General features: G+C 46.4%; 1 protein-coding gene across 5 annotated transcripts in view; it reads left to right on the top strand.

Annotated features, from left to right (window-relative positions):
- Ncoa2 (nuclear receptor coactivator 2) overlaps positions 1-19,514 on the top strand; it is a 239,675-nt gene extending 220,161 nt beyond the window's left edge. For all 5 annotated transcript variants that reach the window (XM_021170377.3, XM_021170361.2, XM_085835677.1 and 2 more), the window contains 8 exons: positions 1,708-1,873; positions 5,188-5,466; positions 5,802-5,879; positions 7,683-7,917; positions 9,471-9,648; positions 10,092-10,290; positions 11,769-11,858; positions 15,834-19,514. In XM_021170377.3, coding sequence (XP_021026036.1) covers positions 1,708-1,873; positions 5,188-5,466; positions 5,802-5,879; positions 7,683-7,917; positions 9,471-9,648; positions 10,092-10,290; positions 11,769-11,858; positions 15,834-15,845 — 1,237 coding nt within the window. In that variant the 3' untranslated portion in view covers positions 15,846-19,514. The remainder of the gene's footprint in view (positions 1-1,707; positions 1,874-5,187; positions 5,467-5,801; positions 5,880-7,682; positions 7,918-9,470; positions 9,649-10,091; positions 10,291-11,768; positions 11,859-15,833) is intronic.
- The last annotated feature ends 5,672 nt before the right edge of the window (positions 19,515-25,186 follow it).

Below are 25,186 nucleotides of genomic sequence, written 5' to 3'. Positions count from 1 at the left end.
ACATCAGTCATTAAGAAAATGCTCTACAGAATGCCAACAGCTGGTTGTTACTGCGGCATTTCTCAGTTCAGGGTCCCTTCTCTCTGATGACTGTGTCAAGTTGACATAAAACTGTCCAGCACGGAGGCAGAACTTCACTGTCTCAGTAGCTTGCCAGGCCTGAGGGAACATGATCAAGAACCGACATTGACTTTTGACTACCAGAATTTGCCGAGCCCCAGTTGTTGGGTACTCCTGTGGGCTGTCCCCTCACACCCACTGTGACATGCGGTTGTCTGCTTTTCTTCCTCACATTGCCATTTCTCTTCCATTGTCTATTTCGTTCCTAAATCCCATCAGGAGAGGAAAGAGCTGATCACATTTGTGTTCTGAAGATTGGTTTAGGAAGTGTGGACTATGGAGAAAACAGAAGTAGATGGCACATATTGGCCATGTGCAGTGTAGGCAGGCTGTTCTTCCACCAGCCTCTTGTCTGTCTTAGTGGCAGGAAAAGTGGCACAGGGATACATACCCTACATGTTCCTGCCTGACAGTGGCCTCCCAGCAGCTCACTGTACATCAGACAGTCAGCAAGTAAGGTGAGGCATCCAGGGACACTCACTGAAGGACTTCCTCTTAAACATAGGATGGGGAGTATAGACTGCACATTGATTCCTTCTACTTTCACTGTTTGAAATTAATTGTTGGTAGGTGCTCAGCAGGACACCATGTTACAGTTCTAAGTCAGAATAACACATTAGACTGCCTAAGAAAACACAGCAGACTGAACTGGGTCAGGCCCAGACACCTCTGCCCCTTGATACATTCATTGCCACTTGTTTAAGAATGAGCTTTCTGGACTTGAACCCAGGGCATCCTATGTCTCGCCTGGCACATAGGAAGCCCTGGGTTCAATTCCAGTACCACACACAATACAAAGAAGAAGTAAGCTCCTCTGTAAAACTGGGTTCTCCACAGGATTCCATAGTAGGTCTACAGCACAAAACTGACTTTGGTGAAGTGCTGGCATTATTTCCCCTCACAGGTTTGCAGTGACTAGAAGATCCTCTAATCTGGTAACTTAATTATAATGTTAGATACCATAGAAATGGCAGTTTAGTGTCAAGATCACATATTGCCTTATAGCAGTTACAATTAGAAGGTTTGGGATTCCCTTCTCTTGGCACCTAACTCATGAGGGCTAACAGGTAAACTTCTCTGGAGTTTTAGTAAATGATTGCAAATTCTGGTTCTGCATAAATACACAGTTTCTTAGTAGACCAGCCAAGTTCACAAGCCCAGATTGTATTCAAGTGTGTGAGTCTGCTGCTCTCTCCTTTGCTCATCAAAGTCTCATTGAAAAGGACTGTGTATGAGTCACTGCGTTCTGCATTCACCTGTCAGTACACAGCAGATACACACGCACAGACCAGTGCAGGTCTGTGAACTTAGGTAGGTGAGCCCCGAACACACACACATCAAAGTAGCTTTTATGGCAGTGCCTTTCCGACTTTGCACAGATGTGGGTACCTAGCTAAGCTAACCCTGTACTTTATGGGAAGATGTAGAAACATAACTGGTTTAACTGGCCTTTATTAACACTAAAGTAGATTTTTCAGGTGCATATTTTCAGAAGTCTTCATTCTGTCCAGTGCTTGGCTGGAGGAAGAGTTTGTTGAAGTCAACTGGCATTTCTACCAGCCCATGGTGAAGTTTGTCTCTTTACAGGCAGCCCTTTGGCAGCTCCCCTGATGACCTGCTGTGTCCACATCCTGCCGCAGAGTCTCCAAGCGATGAGGGCGCTCTTCTTGACCAGCTATATTTGGCCTTGCGGAACTTCGATGGCCTTGAGGAGATTGATAGAGCTCTGGGGATACCAGAACTGGTCAGCCAGGTAGGCCAGAGCATCACAGCGGCCCAGCACTGCATAGGCCAAAGGTCTCTGTTCCTGCAGGCTTCTCTGGGATGCTTTTTCACTCCCCATCAGCAGGCCTCCCCTACTCCTCCCCTTTACTCTCATACTCTCACATAAACTGTTGCCCAAGAAGCAAGCACCGGGGAAGGACCATCACACAAGACAAGATACAGCAGAAAGGCAGAAGCAAGCCGAGAGCTTCTTGTCCACGCTTGCTGAAATGAAAGGGCAGCCACAGGCTCACTGCTGCTTCCTGGGGGCCTGGGTCCTCGCTGCTGGGATGGGAGACCATGTGAGCAGGCCTCAGTCCGGCCATGCCTATTCACTGAGACAGGCAGCCGCTACTTAGAAAAGGACTGTTTCACACACACGTAGCAGAAGCATCTTAAGTGTGACTGCAGCTCGCCAAACACTACAACCCTTATGTAGGTGTTGCCAGCAACAATTTTAGGATGTCAACCACCCTAGTGAGCCTAGTTCTCTCTCTGCTCCCTCGTTAATTTGAAGAAGTAACAGACTTTGTCTTTCTTTGATTTGAGAATGCCCTGAGGCTGTGATCATAACCCCATGTCCCCTCAGCATCTGAAACAACCTCCTCCTGGTCCTCCTTCCTGTCCAGTGCCAGTCTCTCTGTCACAAGCATCTTCCAAGGCCAGGCTGCCTGGCCCTGCAGCATGTCACTGTGAGGATAGTGACAGTCATTGAAGACTCTGGAACCTTAAAAACAGTCATAATTCCCAGAGTTTAGCAGACACAGGTGGGAGTTCAGACTTGTTGGTTCATATTGAAAACAGCAGAATGGAAAGAAATGACTGGAGGTTGCACAGTGCACCCTGACTTAAAGCCAGAAAGGAAATGGGGTACCTATTTCCTGTGTGACTGATCGGCTTCGCCTTTAGCTTCAGCTAGAGTTCAGTGTTTCTGCGATTATCCTTGAGTTTATGCAGGTGACATTCTTAAATGTCCTTGGAGTTCCTCAGTGACTGTAAGAGGACTTTGGAGGGGGGTTTATGTTTTAAGAGATTAGATTTTTAAGAAATTAAAGAGATCCCAGCCCAACCTAGGCTCAAATTTATGGCAGTTGACCTGTCTTGGCATCTAAAATATTGAAATACTTTTTTAAAAATTAAAACCAGTATTACATCATTTTGAATGCTCTCCTCAGGTCAGTCACTGTGTCATTTAAGCTGAACTACAGACGGCATTCTTAGGGGCAGCAGTGGAAATGTGGTGTGCATGTGTGCTATAGATTAGCCAGAGTTGCATACACAGTATAGAAATAAAGTTCTTGTCTCACAAACATCCCCAGAGCCCAGGAAACCACCAGGCTCAGTGGTACACATGTTACCCCAGCAATGGTAAATTTATGAAGGTGGAAACAGGAGGATTCCCACAGCACCAGCCAGTCTAGCGTAATCAGTGAGTTCTAAACAGAAGTGAGGCCTGTCTCAAACAGCAAAAACTAAATAGATCAATATGGGAATAACCTAAGTAGATTTCCTATTAAATATGGGCAGATGTAAAGTTCTGAAAGATTTCAACAAGATGTGGTCTCCCTGCTGATGATACACCATACACAGTTGTTTTTAAATTATCAAGAGGAGAGGTCAGTATACTGAAGCTGTCCTGCTAACCACAGACCACAGGCAGCGTTATCATCCTAGACCGTCTGGGAGGAAGGACTAAGGCAGGCTGCCAGAGCAGTAACCTGACGGCAGCTTGAGATTTTACTTCTGCGACTTGCCCTTCTAAAGACCTTCAGATGTGTAGCCGTGGCTTCGAGAAGGACAAGGGTATATTATATCTTCATATTGACACTAGAGCAGCGCCCTGAGAGAGCGCTAGATTCCCTATGCATGGAAATAGGATGATCAGCCAGAAGCTTCCATGTTCAGCTCAGTAGCAGAAATGACAAGACCTCTTGTCTCAGAAACTGAGTGAAAGGGCTGCATCCCCAGAAGTCCTCCAGGCTTCACACACTCATGTGCGCTTGCTCAGGCTGGCTCCTCCCCCCCAACACCCCGGCCTCTGTGTCTGTGTGTGTGTGTGTGTGTGTGTGTGTGTCTGTGTGTGTGTGTGTATCGCTCACATGTGCACACACTTTTTTAAAAACTATATAGCTAATGCAAGATGCAACTGGAGTTTATGCAGCTCTCTCTGTAAGACACATATCAGCTGGGCATGGTATCACATGCCTTCAATCCAGTACTCATTGAGACAGGCAGATCTCTGTGAGTTTGAGGCTAACTCAGTCTACGTAGTGGGTTCCAGGACAGCAGGGCTACATAATGAGACCATGTCTTGGGGTTTAAAAAAATGCATCTTTCAGACAATTAAATTAACCAAACATATACAAACTAGTCTTGCAGATACTCTGTCAGATGCTGGTCAGGGCACAGGGAGGATCGGCTACACGCCCTTACACCACCTTCCATTCCTTTCCCTCTGTAGGTCTTGGGTAGGACAACAGCTGTTGAAAAATCAAATGACAAGCACATTGAATATGTCTAGCATGTAGTAGTGAATTATAGCAAAGTGTACTATGTAAGATATTCCACTAACCATAGAGAACAGCGTAATAAACAGTACACAGTGTAAGGCAGGCATTGTGACACTGACCTCGAATCCCAGCACTTGGGAGGTGGAGGCCAGAGGCTCATGGTTGAAAACCATCCTGGGCTGCATAGCAAGTCAGAGACCAACTTGGGCTATGTCAGACCATATATCAAACTCTCTTCACCAGAACGTAATAGGCAGTAAGTTTATCACCCCACTGATGCGCTCAGGTCCCACATCACAGTACGCACCACAGCCTGCCCGCGCGGTCTTTGCTAGAAAGCCTCCCTGGAGTGGGCCTCATGTCCCCGAGTCTGTGGGTGTCTAGAGTGGAGACTGTAGGCTGCTTCCCCAGCATTGCTTATGGTGACTAAGGCGACCATGGGTTAAAATGACTGACATGGGGCTGTGTCTCAGTCAAAAGAGGGAACACTTGCAGCTGCCTGCTCACTAAAGGCCCTGCCAGGTTCTCACTGGAAGAAAGAAGGAGCATTGCAGAGTCCCACCGCCTCGCCTGGAGGAAGCGCTGCAGGGAGACAGCCCAACCCTTGCTTCTTCCCTCGAGGAGTTGCAAAGAGGCACTGGGTAGAAGGAAAGGTAGAGGCAGACTAAAAAAAAACATTGGTAAACTTGGTACAGTGTTTCTAAATCACCACTTACAGGAGGGGAGAGCGCGGCCTCGTGTTCAGTACAGTGTTAGTAGCTTTACGGTGTGTTTATCTGGGGCTTCTTTTCAGAGCCAAGCTGTGGATGCAGAGCAGTTCTCAAGCCAGGAGTCCAGCATAATGCTGGAGCAGAAGCCCCCCGTTTTCCCACAGCAGTACGCATCTCAGGCACAAATGGCCCAGGGTGGCTATAATCCCATGCAAGATCCAAACTTTCACACCATGGGACAGCGGCCAAATTACACCACACTCCGTATGCAGCCACGGCCGGGCCTCAGGCCCACAGGCATTGTGCAGAACCAGCCAAACCAACTGAGACTTCAGCTTCAGCACCGCCTCCAAGCACAGCAGGTTAGTTTCTCATGGGACTCGGGCGGGGCCTGGCTGGCTGAGGGATCGAGAAGAGTTAAGTTTTTGGAGAGGGCTGTTAATTGGAAAAGATGATTTGTATTGAGCTAAGAATAGCTACATACTCTTTAGTCTCAGTACTCAGGAGGCAGAGACAGGAACTCTGCGTTTGAAGCCAACCTGGTCTACAGAGTGAAACACAGGACAGACAGGGCTACATAGAGAAACCCTGTCTCAAAAAAATACGGATGGATTCTAGGTCAGCCTGGGTTACATAGTAAAACCCCGTCTCAAATTCCCCCTTCCGGACGAGTGCTAATGCCCGTGTTTGTGTGTAGAATCGCCAGCCGCTCATGAATCAGATCAGCAGTGTTTCCAATGTGAACCTGACTCTGAGGCCTGGAGTACCCACTCAGGTGAGAGCCTCTCCTCTCATTTTTCCTCCCAGATAGGCTGAGTGACCTGGTTTTTCCTAGTTCCTCTGACTCCCTGTGTTAGTTCTTAATGCCATCCCTGTTGCCAGGGTCAGCTGATTCTTGTAATACACAAGAGTTGTATTACAAAAAAGTATCAACCAATTCTGGATTCAAGTACTGCCCAATGTTCCCATGAGAACACGGGTTTAGCCTTCAAGACTCTGGCCACAACATTGCTCTCAGCAATAGCCTTGTTTCTATGGAGTTTGTGTGTGAAGACATTTTACGTGTGTGTAATTTACTTATTAAACTCAATGGACAGGCTATCTGAGACTCAAACAAGCCTTGCCTAACACTCGTATTCGTCTTTGGAAGCACACCTATGTCTTCCACTTCAGAACACTGGACGTCCTGCACCAGCAGAGCCTGGTAGGTTCTGTCGGCCACACCAGAAGGCCACACATCCAGCACGCCCTCCCCTTGGCAGGAAGCAGGCGAGTGCTAAGCAAAGGAAATCCGTGCTGCTGTCCTTACAGTGCTGCGCACACTCCTGTTTGCATTGCAGATAAACTTTAGAGTAGGCAGCCTTGTGAGTGGCCAGGGGATGCCATTCCAGCACCAGCGTACAGCACACGCCCAGGGCCCCTCCTCACATCATGTCACTCATCCTGGCCTCTCAACACAGTCACCTAGAGTAAAGACCATTCTGAGATCAGGTGCATCTGACATGATATAGCCATAGACCAGGGTGACTAAGGGTCACAGGGGACACCTGTGCAGCCAGCCAGAGCAGCCTGGAGATCAGTAAAGTAACAGAAATTACTGTCAGATCACCCCCACCTCTATCTCTCCGAAGTCACTTGGTTTCTTGTTAGGTTGGAATGTTCCTTCGAAGAGACTCTAAATGCTGTCCTCAACTTATATAAATCTTATGCCAGGCAAGGGTAGCCGTGCTGTAACCCCAGGGCTGTAGTAACTCCCAGCACTTGGGATACTAAAGCAGAAAAGAGTTGACAGTCAAGTTAGAGGACCCAGAAAGCAGCTCATGGGCACCTGTAACTCCATTTCCTGGTGATTAGACGCCCTCTTCTGGCCTCCATGAGTACTGCACACATAAAAATAAATTTTAAAAATAAACATAAAAAGTCTTCCTGTAGAAAGGCCTGTGCTCTTTTGACATCTTTTGATTGACTGTACCCTCAAGAAATGAGTTGGCAGGAGTGGATGTTCACAGTCAGCTATTGGATGTATCACAGGGCTCCCAATGGAGAAGCTAGAGAAAGTACCCAAGGAGCTAAAGGGATCTGCAACCCTATTGTTGGAACAACATGATGTACTAACCAGAACCCTGGAGCTCTTGTCTCTAGCTGCATATGTATCGAAAGATGGCCTAGTCGGCCATCAATGGAAAGAGAGGCCCATTGGACTTGCAAACTTTATATGCCCCAATATAGGGGAATGCCAGGGCCAAAAGAATGGGAATGGGTGGATAGGGAAGTGGGGGGCGCTATGGGGGACTTTTGGGATAGTATTGGAAATGTAATTGAGGAAAATATGTAATAAAAATATAAAAAAAAAAAAAAAAAAAAAGAAATGAGTTGGTCACTATCAGAGGATTACAGAATCGTCATCACACAGGTTGAACTTAGAGCACTCACATGCGTGCTCACTAGGTGCTCTGCTCCAAGGACCCCCCCTTTCATGGAACTTCGTTTTTCAAATGATTTTACATACAGTATGCCATTGGTATCCTGTCTAACCTATCTATCCTTGATTTTCCTTCATGATTGCCCCCAATTTCAGGCTCCTATTAATGCACAGATGCTGGCCCAGAGGCAGAGGGAAATCCTGAACCAGCATCTTCGGCAGAGACAGATGCATCAGCAACAGCAGGTGCAGCAGCGAACTTTGATGATGAGAGGACAAGGGTTGAATATGACCCCAAGCATGGTGGCTCCCACTGGCCTACCAGCAGCCATGAGCAATCCCCGGATCCCCCAGGCCAATGCCCAGCAGTTCCCATTTCCTCCGAACTACGGTACTGGACTTAGATCCCTCCCACCGTTGCTGTCCTGTCTTGACCTATCTGTTCTTTCTCCTTTCTCCCGAGGCACCTTAGTCCTGGTCACAGCTTCCTTCTCACAGCTGTGTGCCTGGTTAGCCAGGGAATGATAGGAGGCCTGGAGCAGGTTAGGGCCTGGCAAGTCTCCCAGTCCCGCACAGTACCTACCTGTTAGCTCAGGTCCTCCTTTTCTTTGGGTGCAGGTCTTTAAGAATGACCAAAGTTAAGTGTCGTGTGTCTCTGGCTGTGTGAGCATGCGTGGATGTTACCTGCTCAGGTCAGTGTCTATGATGTAATACACACTGCTGCTTATCCTTGATGGTTTCTGAGTCTGACACAAAGAAATCAGTAGCTAGATATGAAATGTCAGAAGACATAAGCCAATTTAAATATTACAATAGTCTACAGCTTTGTTTGTTACTGACAACACTTATCAAAACAGAAAATAAAAACTTTCAAGATTATACCAAGTCTTCACTGGCTTGGTCATTCCTGAAGTGTTAGTCAGAGCCACATGGGAGCCCTCTTGCTTTACTTTATCCTGATTTGTTTTCTAATGTCGTTCTAACAGCCGAGACACCGAGGGTAATTTCATGGAGATTAACATGGTGTAACAGTGGGAGTCTTAGTGCTTGCATGGTGCTTCCACGCTTACGTGTTCCAGATGGCTCGGCTTTGCCCTGTCTGAGGGATCTGTAAGGAACCAAGAACCATGGAAGCCTTTGTGTTGCCTAAATACAAACGTCCTGTCTCTTTAAAGAGCAAAGAAAGTGCATGGCCTTCTTCTCCTCTTTAGACTCTTCTTTTGTAGCTACTTTTAAGTATTAAGTGTTGCACAGGATGAAGCGAATGTGTTCTTACTCTGTCCCTGAAATGCCCCTCGCTGTCTTCCTTTTGGTGCCTTTGCTCGCTTTCCATTGATAGCTCAGGAAACTCTGCTGAGATTCCTTTTCCTTTGCTGTGAATTCTTTTACCCTAAACTATACAAGAAATGGATAATCCTGACAGCACTCAAGGGCCACAAGCCCTTTTCAAAAACAAAATAAGCCAATGTGGGCGTGCAGTTGGGTATTTTCTGAAATACATCTCCTGAACATGAGATGATGTAAGTTAATGTAAGTTATTCGTATGATGACTGTTGGTATATAGATGAATTTAATGAGCTCAGACTAAATCTAAAAGGAACGATACTATTACACTGACTGACCGGCTCAGATAAAATCAAGACTCTACCTAGTAAACTCATCCTTGGATTGGAGAGGGCTTCAGGAACAAATGTCATTTCTCTGACTCTAGCCCTGATGCTAGTGTGCATCCTGGGAGCCCTGTGACTGTTGGAGAGATTTCAAGGATAGAGAGGGTTTTCTCCATGGACTTCTGTCTCAGCTTCTTTCAAATGTCTAATAATTTGCACATAGTCAGATAATTGAAAGTAATTTTTCTGTGTATACTTAATTTGGCACATTCTCTCTATGATATAGATAACAATCTCCTTTGGGCTTCTGTTTGTTTTTGTTTTTGTTTTTAAGGAATAAGTCAGCAACCTGATCCTGGCTTTACTGGGGCTACGACTCCCCAGAGTCCTCTAATGTCTCCCCGGATGGCACATACCCAGAGTCCCATGATGCAGCAGTCTCAAGCCAACCCAGCCTACCAGCCCACCTCAGACATGAATGGATGGGCACAGGGGAGCATGGGCGGAAACAGGTAACATCACATTACTGCGTCTGATATAAATGATCACTCCTAGCCAGGCGGTGGTGGCGTTTAGCAAGCAATAGCAAATGAACTGCTAAAAAGCGAACTTATTCTTTAGCAAAAGTCAACAATTTCACAGAAGCCTAGCACAGCACCTCTTGTTTTAGAGCAAAAACATTACCTCTAAGCAGTTGCCACTCCTAACTGTGGAATTCCTGTGGAAGGCGGTGGCACAGAGCCAGGCTTCATCAGTGCACATGCTAAGAAGCAAACAGCAAGCTCCCAGCAGCTGGGAAAGCAGGAGTGTGTGTGCTTCCTAGCAATGTGTGCAAGGGAAGAAGCAAGCCTGATGCCTGGGCCAGCACCCCAGGCTGGCCTGCCCTGGGGTCAGACCATTTAGATACAGAGTGCCTCAGCTTACCATCAGACTAACTCTGTCTCCCATGCTCCAGCATGTTCTCACAGCAGTCCCCACCACACTTTGGGCAACAAGCAAACACCAGCATGTATAGTAACAACATGAACATCAGTGTGTCGATGGCAACCAACACGGGTGGCTTGAGCAGCATGAACCAGATGACAGGCCAGATGAGCATGACCTCAGTGACCTCCGTGCCTACGTCAGGACTGCCCTCCATGGGTCCCGAGCAGGTAAGAGCCTCAGAGAAGCAGCTCAGAACATTCTCCTCTTGGCTTTGTGTCTGTTTATGCCGCAAGTCCCATATCTATTTTGAAAAGTGTTTTTTCACCTTATTTTCGCCTGTGCCAGTGAGATTTAACAAAAAATACTTGTTAATGACGAAGGAACTATTGGAAAGGACTCTTGGCTGATAACATGTTGGGTTTTTTTTTTTGCTTTGTTTTGTTTTTTATTTCCTAATTTTCACATCATTAACCTTTTTTATCATTTCTGGGATTTAGAAATGGAGTGGTAGGTGTTAGGAAGTTTCTGCTGGGCATGGTGACCCACACCTTTAGTCCCAGCACTGGGGAGGCAGAAGCAAGTGGATCTCTGTGAGTTCAAGACCAGCCTGCTCTGCAGAGCATGTTCCAGAACGGGCAGGGCTACACACAGAAATCCTCTCTCAAAAAAACAACAAAAAAAAAACTAGCTTTTTAAAACCTCTGGTAACCAGGGCTACACAGAGAAACCCTGTCTCGGAAAAAAAAAAAAAAAAAAAAAAAAACCCTCTGGTAAGCATGGCCACACAGCCTACCAGCAGGTTACTCTCGGGGCCACTTTGCTTATGTGACAAGGCTGGCACACTATTGGCCCCCTTGATGCTCCAGTGCAGGTGACTTTAGTTCCAGACCAGCCTGGACTCTAAGAGCATGTTAGAGAGGGTAGGGAGAAGATGTGTAGGCCCTCTCGGGCCAGGAGCACCTCTGCTCTGTTGGGCCCAGCAGTGTTGAGAGTGAGGTACACAGAGACATAGAACAGAGCATAATCATCAGCCAGCCCACTCAGGAACATTCATCAGCCCACACCATTTGAAAGGTGTGCATGGATTTAAATGTTTTTGAGTTTTGGAGTTAATATAGAAGCCTAGGCCCAAACCCACAACCCCAGTGTGTCTACTGAAAAATCATTCTCTTATTAGCCCTGGTGGGCTAGCTCCATGAGTAAAATGCCTGCCCCTGAGTCTCACCTGAGTGAAGTCCCCAGGACTTCCACGAGAGAGCTGGCCTCTACACTCCGGCCTCGCAGACATACATGCACCCATCACACACAAGTAAATGTAATGAGAAGAGTTTTTTAAAAAACACATAAATGCTGATGAGTAGGTTTTTTGGCCAGTCCGTTCACAAAAGCCAGTTTGGGTATTCTCACGTCATTCTTGCTAATTAATGACTTGCCTAAGTAGCAGAAGTGGCAGGATGGCCCCAGGTGCTTCACACTCTCAGGGCTGAGTCACCAGCCTGATTAGAAACAACTTTAAAATATATATATATATATATATATAAATGAAAATGTGCAAATAAGCTTTGCTTTTGAAGGTAAGTAGTGTTTGCAGCCTCCTCTGCCCCATGTGGGAACACTGTTAGGCCGTGGGTCATTGGGATACAGCCTCTTTTCCCTAGGGGCACAAAACTTAAAATCAGAAATGTGTCATATGTTGTCACCACAGGTCAATGATCCTGCTCTGAGGGGAGGCAACCTTTTCCCAAACCAACTGCCTGGAATGGACATGATCAAGCAGGAGGGAGATGCATCTCGGGTAAGCAGCAGGAACCCAGAGTGCACCTTAGGGGCTGTGAACCTTGTGAAGGCCAAACGCTTCTTTCTGCCTTTGTCGGCCTGGAAAATGCTGGGATCAAAAGAGCACACTACAAAAACAGCAGGCATGATGGTGCATGCCTGTAACTCTGGCTCTGAGGAGGCAGAGACAAGAGAGTCAGGAGTTCAAGGTCAGCTACACTGTGAATTTAAGACCAGCCTGGGCTGCACATTACCCTATCTTAGAACAAACAAAAAAACAACACTCCCACCTTGAAAAAACAAGAAAATAACTATTTACACAGAAAGCAGCCTACAGCAAATGCAATTGTGAAGTGCTTTCCAGCTCTTCCTAACACACTGATGTACACTGCCACGTCCAACCCTCAGGAAAGGTTCATCCTGTCAGAGAGACGCAGGAGGGTGGGGAACTCAGCATCATTAACAAGTCTTAAGCCAGCCCGGGTTATGTGAGATCCAGTCTCAAAAAATGAAGAGGGCCAGGGAGAACTGAATTCAATCCCTGAAGTCAGAGTGGAAAGAGAGCCAACTCTCAACAGTGTCCTCAGATCTGCACACGGGTGCCTGCACACACCACAGAAACAGTAAAATGTGGCCACCTCAGCATACTCAAAACCAAGCAGTAGCTTGATCCCATTGGAGAGAATGGGTGTAAATGACCTCTGAACTTCCTCACTCCGGAGGCTTTGTGGTGTTAGCAGCAGGGCTACAGTAGACCCCGCCGCCCGCCCATTGCTCAGCAATGTCCTGGATTGGCTCTCCCACTGTGGCTTTTCTGTGTTTTGTAACCCTGATTGTGGGCTTCAGAGATACTACTGACAACGGATAGGAGTCCTGTAGCTGTTTCTCACGCGTGTCCTTAAAATGTGATAGTTAGGTGCACGAAGCTTACCATATCTTCCTTCCTTACTGTATGTGTATCTGGTATGTATACATACCAGGTAAGAATGTCAGACACCGGGGTAGATTCTACACTAACCATGTGTTCCTTTGTTTGGGTTTATCACTTCCCAAGGGCTGATGCCTCTCCTATAGCCATGGTTTTCACAGGAAGTGAGTGCTAAGAGCTCAAAGGTAACTCCATGCAAAAGCAGAGGTCCAGAACCTGGGCTGAGGCACAGTGACAGCAGGTGACAATCAAACACTCAGAGAGGACAGCCCATTTTAAAGTGCCAGGGCAGCCTAGCCAGAGAATGCCATGCTGTTACCATGAGTGAGAGTGAGCCAGCTAGCATTTGAACAGCTATCTAGGAAGAGCCCCTTGCCAGCCAAGCCCTCTGAAGCCGACCCAGGCTTCTGCTTTCTCCTAGGACCACCAGGAAGCTCCCGGCTTTGTTTCTCCTGCCTTCTTGCCTCCTGTAAAGCAGAGCATGGTTGTCAATGCATGTTATGTCCTTGAATATTGCAAGAGCAGCCAAGCCTAACAGCGCATGCAGGAAAGTCACTACAAGAGCAGCCTGGTTGACATAGACTTCTAGCCAGCCAGCACTGCATAGTGAGGCACGGTCTCAAAAAGATGGAGGGAGAGAAGGGAAAAAAGGAAAGAAAATCATGGAAGCAGCCGACAGGAATCAGTCAATTGCTCACTTAGTTGGCGCCATACTGTCTGGTCCAACTACAGCCTTACGAATGTAACGATTTGTCCTAGGCCTGGGGAGATCAGAAAGCAAGCAAGCTGACCTCTGAACGCCTTCCTATTCTTTCTTTCTTTTTTTTTTTTTTAGTTTATTTATTTTATTTATATGAGTACACTGTAGCTGTCATCAGACACACCAGAAGAGGGCATCAGATCCCATTACAGATGGTTGTGAGTCACCATGTGGTTGCTGGGATTTGAACTCAGGACCACTGGAAGAGCAGTCAGTGCTCTCAACTGCTGAGCCATCTCTCCAGACCATGCCTGCCTATTTTTAACCTGAGCACCACTGTCCTCTCCCAAGAGAGACAAGCAGGCTCTCACAAGGATTTTCTCAGGGGTTATGTAGCCTCATTTAAGAAGGCCCAAAGGGGCAAGTTGTTTCTTTGGTGCCCTCCCCCACCTTGCTACTCAGGTCCTGAAGGAAGGCAGGGTCAGAGAGACACCACAGAAGTTTCAACTACGTGTTTAAATGTCATCGGTCTTCTTTTTTTGTTGTTGTTGTCTTTTTCTCTTTTTGTTTTGTTTTTCAAGACAGGGTTTCTCTGTAGCCATGACTGTCCTGGAACTCACTTTGTAGACCAGACTGGCCTCGAACTCAGAAATCTACCTGCTTCTGCCTCCCGAGTGCTGGGATTAAAGGTGTGCGCCACCATGCCCGGCTGTCATTGGTCTTCTTAAGCATCCAGGTGCTTAATCCCAGGAGGGAAGAGCCTCCAAAGCTGAGACACAGTGTCCCTTTTGGACTCTGTCAGGCCTACATGGATGTTAAAGGCTTCCCAGCCATCCTGTAGAAGAATGTAGGTGAGGATCAAGGGAGCTGGTAACCAATACCAACCCAGCTGAGGAAGAAAGCCTGGAGCACTGGTGTCACCCAGGCCAGAGCCACCTCCCTGCAAGGATTCATCTGACGAGGCTAATGGCGTCCTATTGCTGATCACCAGAACACTTACAGGGACACAGAAGGCACAAATACGATTTCAGGCTGGCTTCCTCTCTTCAAGTAGATATTATTAGTGGCCCTCACGCACCTGCTGCTCAGTGCAGCCTTGACGGATATGGTCATGTAGATTATGAGCTGAGAGTGGGGTGGGTTTATCCTAATGAAGTCAGAGTGAGCACGCCCTCTTAGGACTTGACAGTGACTCCGCGCGATCTAGGGAGGGGAGCGCTTACGCGGGCCTCTACGCCCAGGACTCAGGAAGTCGAGACAGGTGACTCGATGATTAGAGGCCACACTGTCTAGGTAAAGAATTCTAAGGCCCTGACTTAAAAAATGGGGAGGAGGGCTGGAGAGATGCCTCAGTGGTTAAGAGCACTGACTGCTCTTCCAGAGGTCCTGAGTTTAATTCCCAGCAACCACATGGTGGCTCACAACCATCTGTAATGGGATCCAGTGTCCTAGTCTGGTGTCTGAGGCCAGTGATAGTATTCTCACATACGTGAAATAAATAAAACCTTTAAAAAAAGAAAAAGTGGGGAGGGAAACTGGAGCGATGGCTCAGTGGTTAGAAGTACCTGCTACTCTCTCAGAAGTTCTGTGCTCAGCAGCAGGCCAGTGGCTCACACAGCTCCTTGGAACTCTACCTCCAGGAGCTCTGACCTCCTTTTCTGTGTGTGGAATATACACATACAAATTAAAAAGAGATATATCAAGTCATTATTTTTTTAAATCAATAGAAGGCAGGCATGAGGGTGGCACACACCTTAGTCCCAGCCTTTGGAAGAAAAGGTAGGAGGATCCTGGTGAAACCAAGGCCAGTCTGCTGTACATAACGAGCTCCCAGATATCCAGGGTTACAGAGACACTGTCTCAAAAACAAACACATTTTTTAAAAAGTCAAAGGAATCACCTTGGGCTGGGGAGGCCCTCGGTGGGTAAAGTGCTATGCAAACATGGGAGAGGATCTCAGATCAAATCCCCAGCTCCCCAGCTGTTCTGTACAGACCGGTGGTCATCCACAGACTCTGACTACAGCCTGCAGGAAGCTTCACACACATGGATGGAGCTGGCACCTGCGGCATTCAGTTAGGAACAGCGCCATCTGCCTTCCCGTGTCAGAAACCCATCACTCACCAAATGCGGAGCCTTCGTGACTCTAGAATAAGCTAGTATGTTGTGTTTTATGATGATCACTCCATTGTTTTCATTTAAAACAAAAAAAAGCCTCTTGATATTGCCAGTGTGGTGGCACACGCATTTGAAAGACTAGTGTGGGGGCACAGAATCTGCAATAGGCCAGGGTGGCAGCAGAAAAAACTATGCAAGCATAAAGAGCCCCTTGTCCTCACACAACCTTTCTGTCTGTTTCCCCTCAGAAATACTGCTGACCCTGGAGAAGCTGTCTGCATCTTTCTTCAACCCACTGGGCTTACAAACATTTACCAGTCTGGAGAGCTGCGTCTCTTTGTGTTGCCACCTGACATGCCGCCAGTTCTCCTAGGACATAGCAGCAGACAGTTGGGCCCTGGGCCCGCAGCATAGAGCGTGCTGGCTTGGCTGCCACCGGAAGAGTTGCCCCTCCCGACAGCCTGCAGCTCGCCTCCAGACCAACCGCAGTCTATTCACTGCATTCACCGTAGTGCAACTTAGATCTCCTGCAAAGTAACTGTCCCCAGGCCGACTTCATCCCCATTCAGATTGAATGTATTTAAATGTGTGTGTTTGAGGAGAGCCATGCTCTTGGCCTGTTCCTGCTCGGCTCCAGACACTGGTTTCTTGCTTTGTTTTCTGTGGCTATTCTGTGTAAAAGATTAGAATCTTAACTAGAGGAAAAAAAGGAATTTTTAACACAGTACAACCCAAGGTATTCTAAGCTTAAAGCCTGCATTTGACTGGGATGGAGACAGGGCAGATACTGTGGACAGCGCTGTGTGTGCTGACACACCTAGTCAGCGACAAGTAACCGAGGCAGAGTTCTGTCTCCAGGAAGGAGTGTCCCATCAATGAACAGATGGAAGGCTCTTGAGAGAGGCTGTTAGCATTAACAAGTATCTGTTCCCACTTTTCTCTGTTAAAACCAAATGAGTTTCTCCTAAATCATGGATCAAAAAGAAATACTTGTTTCTAAATTGTTTTTAGATCAGATAGTTTGATTGGCATCTCTTCCCTTCCTCTCCCCGCCTTCTCTCATCCTCCCTCTTTCATTCCTTTAAAGTAAAAACATCAACAACAGCATACACCATAGAGACCAGGGAAGCCCTTGGGATCTCTCAGTGTTGTGCCAGCTACTTACAGCAGCTTCCCAGTGACCATGCGTTTCCTATCAGAGAGGAACAAAGTCAGGCTGTGACATCTGCTTAGGTAGCCTGGGCTGCCCCATCAGCTCAGGCCTCCAACATGAGAGACCTTACTAATGAAATCAACAGCAGACGTCACGACAGATCTGACCTCTGCCATGTGGGGTTGTTTTTTATTTTTGGTTTTTAGCAGTGCTGACGAAGCCGAAGTTTTGTAAGGTACATAAAGATCCAATTTATATGTAAACAAGCAATAATTTAAGTTCTGAACTTAAGTGTTTTAACTGTATAATTTTGTGAGGTATACATATTGTGGGATTGACTCAAAAAATGAGGTACTTCAGTATTAAATTAGATATCTTCATAGCAATGTCTCCTAAAGGTGTTTTGTAACGGCTGCCAATGCCTTGGTTAGAGCTGACTTGTAGACGTAAGACCTTTTGTTTTCTAACCCTTGAGACTCTCCTCATGAATTCTGTATCTAATCTATATGATATGCAGCCGCTGTCAGAACCAAGTCTTGATTTTATATGTTTATATTCTTTCTTAATAAACCTTAGAAAGACAACATTACTAAGCAGCCCACTTTGATGGTTGTTTTCTTGCCCACTGTTGGGGATAACCTCTATTAACTGGTGTCAGTTTCAGACAGTTGCAGTACCCAGAACTGAGACCTTTTCAATTCTCCCCAACCTTGATACACACACTTTCTTACCTAAATTTCAGAATGATGTCTTTTTGATGTCTAAAAACAAAGCATTTTATAATATCTCATTATCCAAGCTTTCTAGGAACCGAGAAGTTTTTCCTTGAAGTTTGTTTGTTTATTCCTGGCAGGGTTAAAAACATATGAACTACCCTATTTATATTTATGTCTCCCTATATATCTACAGATTGTAGAAATATAGAAAGAGATGTGACCCAAAGACAAATGGTCAGTCATCTGAAAGTGTTGCTGCATGCTAAGGAACTCTGGAAATTTGTATTTCCATACCTTTTTCCACTTAGAGAAGAATCTCAGTGAGGGAGGTAGCCCAGGAACAGCGCTTCCCCATTGGCCACCAGTTCCTGTGTCTGCTCGAGACTCCACCAAACCATTGGCTTGCACATCTGTCCTGCAAAGGGAGCAGATAGAGCCCAGAACTCCAGGCCCCACCCCAGGAGTGAGGCTCAGGTGCACTACTGAGCGCGACCTGTTCTCAGATAAGTCAGAAATGTGAGGTAGGTAAAAATAACTTCACACAGCACAGCACAGCACAAGAGAAAATGGAATTTAAAGCATATTTGTTTTGTATTAAATCCCATCTCACTGTAACATCAAGCCACAATATCTTACCTTTCAGCCTTCATCCAATCTACCACTGCTTTCTAATGTTGACCCGGCAGTTAGCGTAGCCCATGGTCATGGCAAATCCTCTCACAGGTCAGAGCAGCGATGAACTGTGTGCCATCTCATCAGGAGGATCGCATCAGCAAAGGCATCCTGATCATGTTCTCAGAGCCAGTGCCAGCCCAGCCTCCCCTGCCATCAGTATTGCTCACGCTCTGCACAACACATTTGTACTTGGTTTTGTCTGACAGAACATAGAATCAGTGTTCTCTTAGATGACTCAATGTGAAAAGCGTAATGTGAAAAGTACACACCTGATCGTGGTTGTAAAATCCATGTAAGTGTTCATGCAACATGGTGAGTTTTAAAAGTAAAGTGTGCTGTGATACTACAACCAATTGACTCAAAGATTAAAGCACTTGCGCGCACACACACACACACACACACAACGTGTATCTCTTATGACCTGTAATGATTGAAAGCAATGGTTTTTTTGCAGTTTAAGATGCAAATTTTAATCTGTGTTTAAAAACGGAGTTCATATGGGTGTGACACGTGAACTGGGAGGCACAGATCCACTTGCAGAACCCAAAGATACACAATCAATTTTGAAATGCAACTTAAGCCATTAATTGTTGGTGTGAATTTAAAATTTTCTAGTTGTTTATATGGTAGTATGCTGCCGAAGAGCAAAGCATTCTCTGCACAAAAGAAAACACTGTAGTGGCTTCGATTTTAATTAGAACTTTCTCCCTGGTGTTTCTTTATAGACTAAAACAAAATCTTTTAAGTTTCTTACTACAGGTAAAAGCTATGTGCAAGAACCTCAAAATGCTAAAACCTAGCATAATGCCTTAGATCTGTTTTTAAGTCTTGTATATTCCTACATAGCTGTCCAATGTATTATATTTGTATAGTGAATTGTGTAAAATTTTTGAATAAGTACGTCATCGCTTACCCGTATGTTACTGAACAGTGATGACAACCCGTTTCTTCAAACATTTAACTGTCTTCTCTTTTTCCTTTGTCATTTGTGGGTTTTATTTGTACAGTTCCTCATGAAGTTGCATTTGAGATATGTGTATATGAAAAGATTATACAAGGGTAAAATTAAGCAATATATTAACTATGGTTCTTCAGGAGAAAGCTTACAGTGTTTCAGGTTGTGATTTATTTTCAAAACAGAGTTGACTCTGAACATCACCTTGTTCATCTGCATTGATGTTTGTATTTCTAGTGTGAGCAGTTTATGCAAAGGTAGATATATACAGAGAAATTTTAAATACATTTATGCAAGTTCCTATTGCTTTGCTGATGCTCTTTGCTTATTTGATGTTAAATAATGCTATTGTAAATAAAGAATCTGTTGTTACTGCATCATTTAATAAATTTTAATGCCTTCGGGTTTTACATGGCTTTAGAGATTTTAATGTGGCGATGCAGTATCTTCTTTTGTAGTTTAAACTTAAAAATACCTGAGAACTACTACTGGCTACTCTTTCAAAGACCCAAATTCAATTTCTAGCACCCACACATCATCTCAGAATCCTCTGTAACTCCAGTTCTGGGAGATCCAACCCCTTCTTCCGGCTCTTACAGGCATTAGGACCACTCCTGATACAGTTTTCAAACAAGCAAAGCATCTATAGACATACAACTTTTTTAAAAAATATATTAACGACATTATCTTTTAAGAATTTCTTGGGCTAGGCATGGTGGTGCACACCTTTAACCCCAGCACTCCAGAGGCAGAGGCTGGTGGATCTGCCCCGTCTATAGAGCAAGCTCCAGGGTAGCCTGGGCTGTTGGGAGGAAAAAAACAAAAGGAAAAGAGGAATTTCTTGTTTCTGGAGCGATGACTCAATATGCTTATTGCTTTTACACAGGAGCCCACTTCTCTTCCCAGCACTCAGGTCAGGAGGCTCACAGCTGCCTGTAACTCCTTTTCCTGGGGGATCCACTGCCCTCTTATGGCCTCAACAGACACTGCACTCAGGTGCACATATCCACAAGGAGAGACACCCATGCACATAAGTAAAAATAAATTGTAAAAATGCTAGTCAGTGGTCACAGCACTCTTAACACCCTGCCCTCCCAGAGAAGCCAAGTATATCCTAGTTGACATTACTAGCTCTAGCCGGGCGTGGTGGCGCACGCCTTTAATCCCAGCACTTGGGAGGCAGAGGCAGGCGGATTTCTGAGTTCGAGGCCAGCCTGGTCTACAAAGTGAGTGCCAGGACAGCCAGGGCTAATCAGAGAAACCCTGTCTCGAAAAAACAAAAACAAAAAAACAAAAACCAAAGACATTACTAGCTCTTTATGGCAGGTGTGGCCTGTCTAGTTCCTACTACAAATACTGCTGCAGTATCTGGATGTGAGGGGTCACGGTGCACCTGTGCTGGTCAGAGGTCAACTCTCAGGGCTTGGTTCTCCCTCCACTCTATGGGTCCTGGAGCTGGAACTCCAGGTCAGCAGACTTGGCAAGTGAGCACCTTTACCAGCTAAGCCCTCCCCCAGCCCACACTGTTTATGAAGATGGAAAGTACTGTGTCCTCTTCAAAAGTGCTGGTGCCCCTCTCACAAGCTTGCGTCTTACAGGATTCGTGAAGGGCATACCTTCTGGGCCTTCCCCGTGTGGAGGATTAGGTTTTCCACAATGTATCCACTCTAGCATTGCAATTTCCCTGAGCCTTAAAATCCCTTCATCAACACTAAGCCAAGGGATATCAGGCATCTCCAACTCCTTTTCAGTAGGCCATCTTTTTTTTTTTTTTTTTCTGGTTTTTCGAGACAGGGTTTCTCTGTGTAGCCCTGACTGTCCTGGAACTCACTTTGTAGATCAGGCTGGCCTCGAACTCAGAAATCCACCTGCCTCTGTCTCCTGAGTGCTGGGATCAAAGGTGTGCGCCACCACACCCGGCTTGTAGGCCATCTTTTGATAAACACTTCAGCCAACCATTCAAACAAACTTCAGACAACTTCTTTAACTGTGTGAGCTTCCGTATTAAACCTAGAATCTCCACTCAGAGGGCCTATGTCAATGAACTCAGCCTGCTCTAGTTTTATATTCCTTCCACCATTATCCCACACCCTTAAAATCCATTCCCACACATATTCCCCAGGTTTCTGCTTGAATGAATTAGCAAACTCATTAAGCTCCTTAGTAGTGTAGCCCATCTCCTCCCCTCTATGGCTCTCTTTGGCCTTGAGTCTGGCTATAGGTCTAGAAGAAACTATTGGTGGGCCTTGAGAAACATCAGTATTGTCTGGCATTTTCTTCAGCGAAAGTCACTGCTGGTTTATCAGACTCTGAGGAATTAATTTCCTCACATGAAAATGGCATTATTTCAAGGGGTGGGGCTGAGGGCACTACTTCCTCAGGTGGAGCAAACCCTTGAGAATCTGAAGATTCAAAATTCTCAGCTTCAGTAGGGTCTTCCCACACATTCCCATTCCAAGTTTTAGGATCCATTCTTTTGCCAATTAATGCCTTTAACTGCTGACACCCTCTGAGACTTGAATTTTCGCTGTAATTCAACCAACCTTATAATGAGGGCTTCAGTTTGATTTTCTGCAACTTGAGCTCTATGGCTGCTGGAGAGAAGATTCTCTTCAAGGACACACATAGCAACTTTTAAACTGTTTCCTTGCATCTGGAGCCATTACACAATAACATCTTTTTCTTCATCCTTTTTCCCCAAGATGCTAAAAGCAACCAGCCAGCAAAATCATTTTCCAATTTTTCCCCATCTTGTAGAAAGTTTTATACACTGAATCATCTAGTACATTAAGCTAATCAAAGGCATTCGCTTCTTTAAACTAGAAATACAGTTTCAACCACGGGTCTTCAATAGTCTCCAAGCTCCCAGAGGGAGAGAATCTGGAGAGGTTTCAGTCGTTGAAGGTGCTGGTGAATTATCAAACCAACTCCAGAATTTGAAGAGTCATCCTTATACTTCTGCTCCTCTAGAACTGCTCCCAGGACCAGCTTCTGTAATAGTCAGGGCTCTCTAGAGTCTAGAACTTACGGGCAGTCCGTATATCGTAAGGGAATCTGTTGATGACTTACGTCTGTAGGCCATCTCCCAGCAATGGTCAGCAGCAGCTGTGAATGGAAGTTCAAGGATCTAGCAGTTGCTCAGTCCCACAGGCAAGCAGGAGAAGGAGAGAGGGGTAAACAGTGTAATTACACCGCCTCCAACCCAGGTCCTAAATCACATGCAGTGCTAGAGACCCAGTTTGTGTTTTTCCCCTTCTCTGGCACGAAGGGAAACATTGGCCATTTCAGGTGGTGGCCCAGAGAGGACTGTGTTAAGAACGCTGCTGCTGCTGGCAAGGGTACCCAGTCCCAGGAAGGTACCAGAAGTGAGCAGTCGGTTTCATAGATCCCTGCAGAGCTGTTGGCCTATAGCACCGAGCCAGCTGTCCACTTTCCCTTTCCCTTTTTCTTTTTGGATACTGGCCAAGCCAAAGCATATTATCTCTAATATTTTACAGAAGCTACCATACGCTGTTGTGTGGTTGCTTACAAGAGGTGTGGATTTTCATCTCTCCTGTCTTCCTCCTCCAGCGGCATCTGAAACTCACTGTGCAGCAAAGCCTGGCCTTGAACCCCTCCTGCATCTATCTCCTAGGTGCTGAAATTGCAGGTGTGCCCCATCATCCCAGGCATCAACCCTGGGTTGCTCTCTAAGAAACACTGCTAGCTCGTTCCTGCAACCACAAATACCAGTCACCCACAAGTTGTACCCAGGGGCTAGTGACAGGGAGGAGAGAACTGGTGGCCAGTCAAAGCACTGCCTGCCTAGTTAGGGTGCCCAGCAGCATCACAAAATAGAAATGATACATCATGATTGGTCCTCATCCAGCAACACAGTTCAGCAAGTAAAGGCACTTGCCACCAAGCCTGAACGTCATGGTAGGGGACTAAGTGACTCATGCAGGTTGTCCTCTGACCTAGTTAGGGCTACTAACACTGCTGTGATGAAACACCATGACCAAAGCAACCTGCAGAGGAAAGGATTCATTCACCTTCTACATCACAGTTCATCATCAAAGGAAATTAGGACAACTTAAGCAGGGAGGAACCTGGAGGTAGGAGCTGATGCAGAGGCCATAGAGGGGTGCTGCTTACTGCTTCTCATGGCTTGTTCAAGCCTGCTTTCTTATAGAGCCCAGGACCACCAGCCCAGAGTGGACCCCTCCTACAATAGGCTAGGCCTCCTCCATCAATCACAAAGAAAATGCCTTACAGACTCTCTCTGATAACTCCAGCTTGTGTCAAATCAACATAAAACGAGCCAGTACCTCCTCTGACCTCCAAACGTGTGCAAGTATGGCACTTTCATGCTACTAGCAAACATCTGACCCAAGATCAGCACCACATCAGCCAGGGAGACGCGGTAACTGGCTAGCTGACACTGAAAGATCCTGAGAGAGAAGAGTGAAAAATGATGTAAGTCCCTAGATTTGTGTCCTCACTGATGGCAGGGAGTAAAAGTTTAACTCGCCCTATTGTTTCAGGATATACTAACCACAAAGTAGAAGTTTAACTTGCTCCATTGTTTTAGGAAATGTTCCTACAGAATACTCCAACCGTTCCTTGAACCCGTTATGCTTGCCAAATGCTAGAGCCCATGCCAGGTGTTTGCGGTTTCTGCCTTTATAAGCCCCTTACCCTTTGAGCTGGGGGTCAACTCCTCTACCCCTGCGTGGGATTCGAGTCGTCCCCAGTGCACTGGCCTTTCCCTTTTAAACCTCTTGCTATTTGCATCAAGACTGGTCTCTCGTGAGTTCTTGGGCATCGCATCATCCCGGGGCTCGAGTGAGGGTCCCTCGAATTTCAGGGAACTTTCAACACAAGCCACTTTCCTCATCAGTTACTACAGATATGGCTGCCACAGGAATCAAGTGGCTCTAGTGACCAAGACATAGCCTATGCATGTGCCCAATGGTGAGGCTGTTCACTAATGACAGATTAATCTAGAGCTGCTCTGACTGCTCCCCCTATTAAGCCTAGAATACACATTCTAATGGCAGCAAACCAGAGAGACACTTGCCCACTGGGGGGCCCCAAACACTAAGCTAAATAAACATCAGCTGGTGACCAGAAGAGGGAGCAGAGGCAAGCAGCAAGGCTGGCCAGGTCCCCAGAGAATACAGGTGACAGCTTAAGGCTTATGTGGCAGCTTCTGGTTCTTCGTCTTTCCTTCATACACTACTGTTTCCCCTAGCCTGGCCCAGGATGTCTGCTTGACTCCTCCCACAGAGGAAAATTCTAACCACCCTGAGCAGGAGTAAAAAGATCTCCCTTCTTTTGTTCTTTTTCCCCCATCGCCTCTCCCAGGTTTTGGGGACAGGATCTCTCTACATAGCCCTGGCTGTCCTGGAACTCACTATGTAGACCAGGCTGGCCTCATGCTCAGATCTGCCTGCCTCTGCCTCCTACCGCTGGAATCAAAGTTGTGCCACCATGCCCTGAGGATCTTCTGTTTCTGATCGCAGCCAGGTATATGGGTACTCATGGCAGCTGACATGTGAAATCTTGGAAGGAGTTGATATTTCCTGAAGCCACTGAAGGAGCCTTGAAGGTTGGCTGAGGCAAACCCCCTGCCTGGGGCAGACACCTCACATGTAAGAAGCCTCCAAGGCAGGGGCAGGTCTTGGCAGCCATCTTTCCTCTCGGATGAGTGAGCTGGCTGAGAGCTGCTTTCTGAGGCCTTCAGGTTTTTCCTGAAGAGCAGGAATGCTTGCCCAGATGCAGTCTCTGAAGGCCAGCTTCTCAGCAAGCTGCTCCAGCAGTTCTAACACCTTTTGTGGGCTGAAGACTGAATTTATCGGGTGTCAGCTGTGCTCAGTTGGGTCTGATTGACTGATGTGGGTATGCAGACAAGACTAAAAAGCAAGCAAACAAACAAAAGCAAGCCCAATGTGGTCTGCTGCTCGGTTGTCTAAGCTCGTCCGGCCACTCTGCTCATCCTTTGCTTGTCTGCCTTCAGCCAGAGGCCATCCGAAACTTTCATGCGGACAGTGGAGCTTGCAGGAGAATACAGTCCAGTGTCAGGGTTTCTATTGCTGTGAGAACACCATGAGAAAAGCAAAG

Source organism: Mus caroli, unplaced genomic scaffold, assembly GCF_978045245.1.
Source record: "Mus caroli unplaced genomic scaffold, Mus_caroli_1 scaffold_1, whole genome shotgun sequence".
NCBI classification, from domain to species: domain Eukaryota; kingdom Metazoa; phylum Chordata; class Mammalia; order Rodentia; family Muridae; genus Mus; species Mus caroli.
Note: the sequence above shows the minus strand (reverse complement) of the source record. Positions and strands in the feature narration are given on the sequence as shown.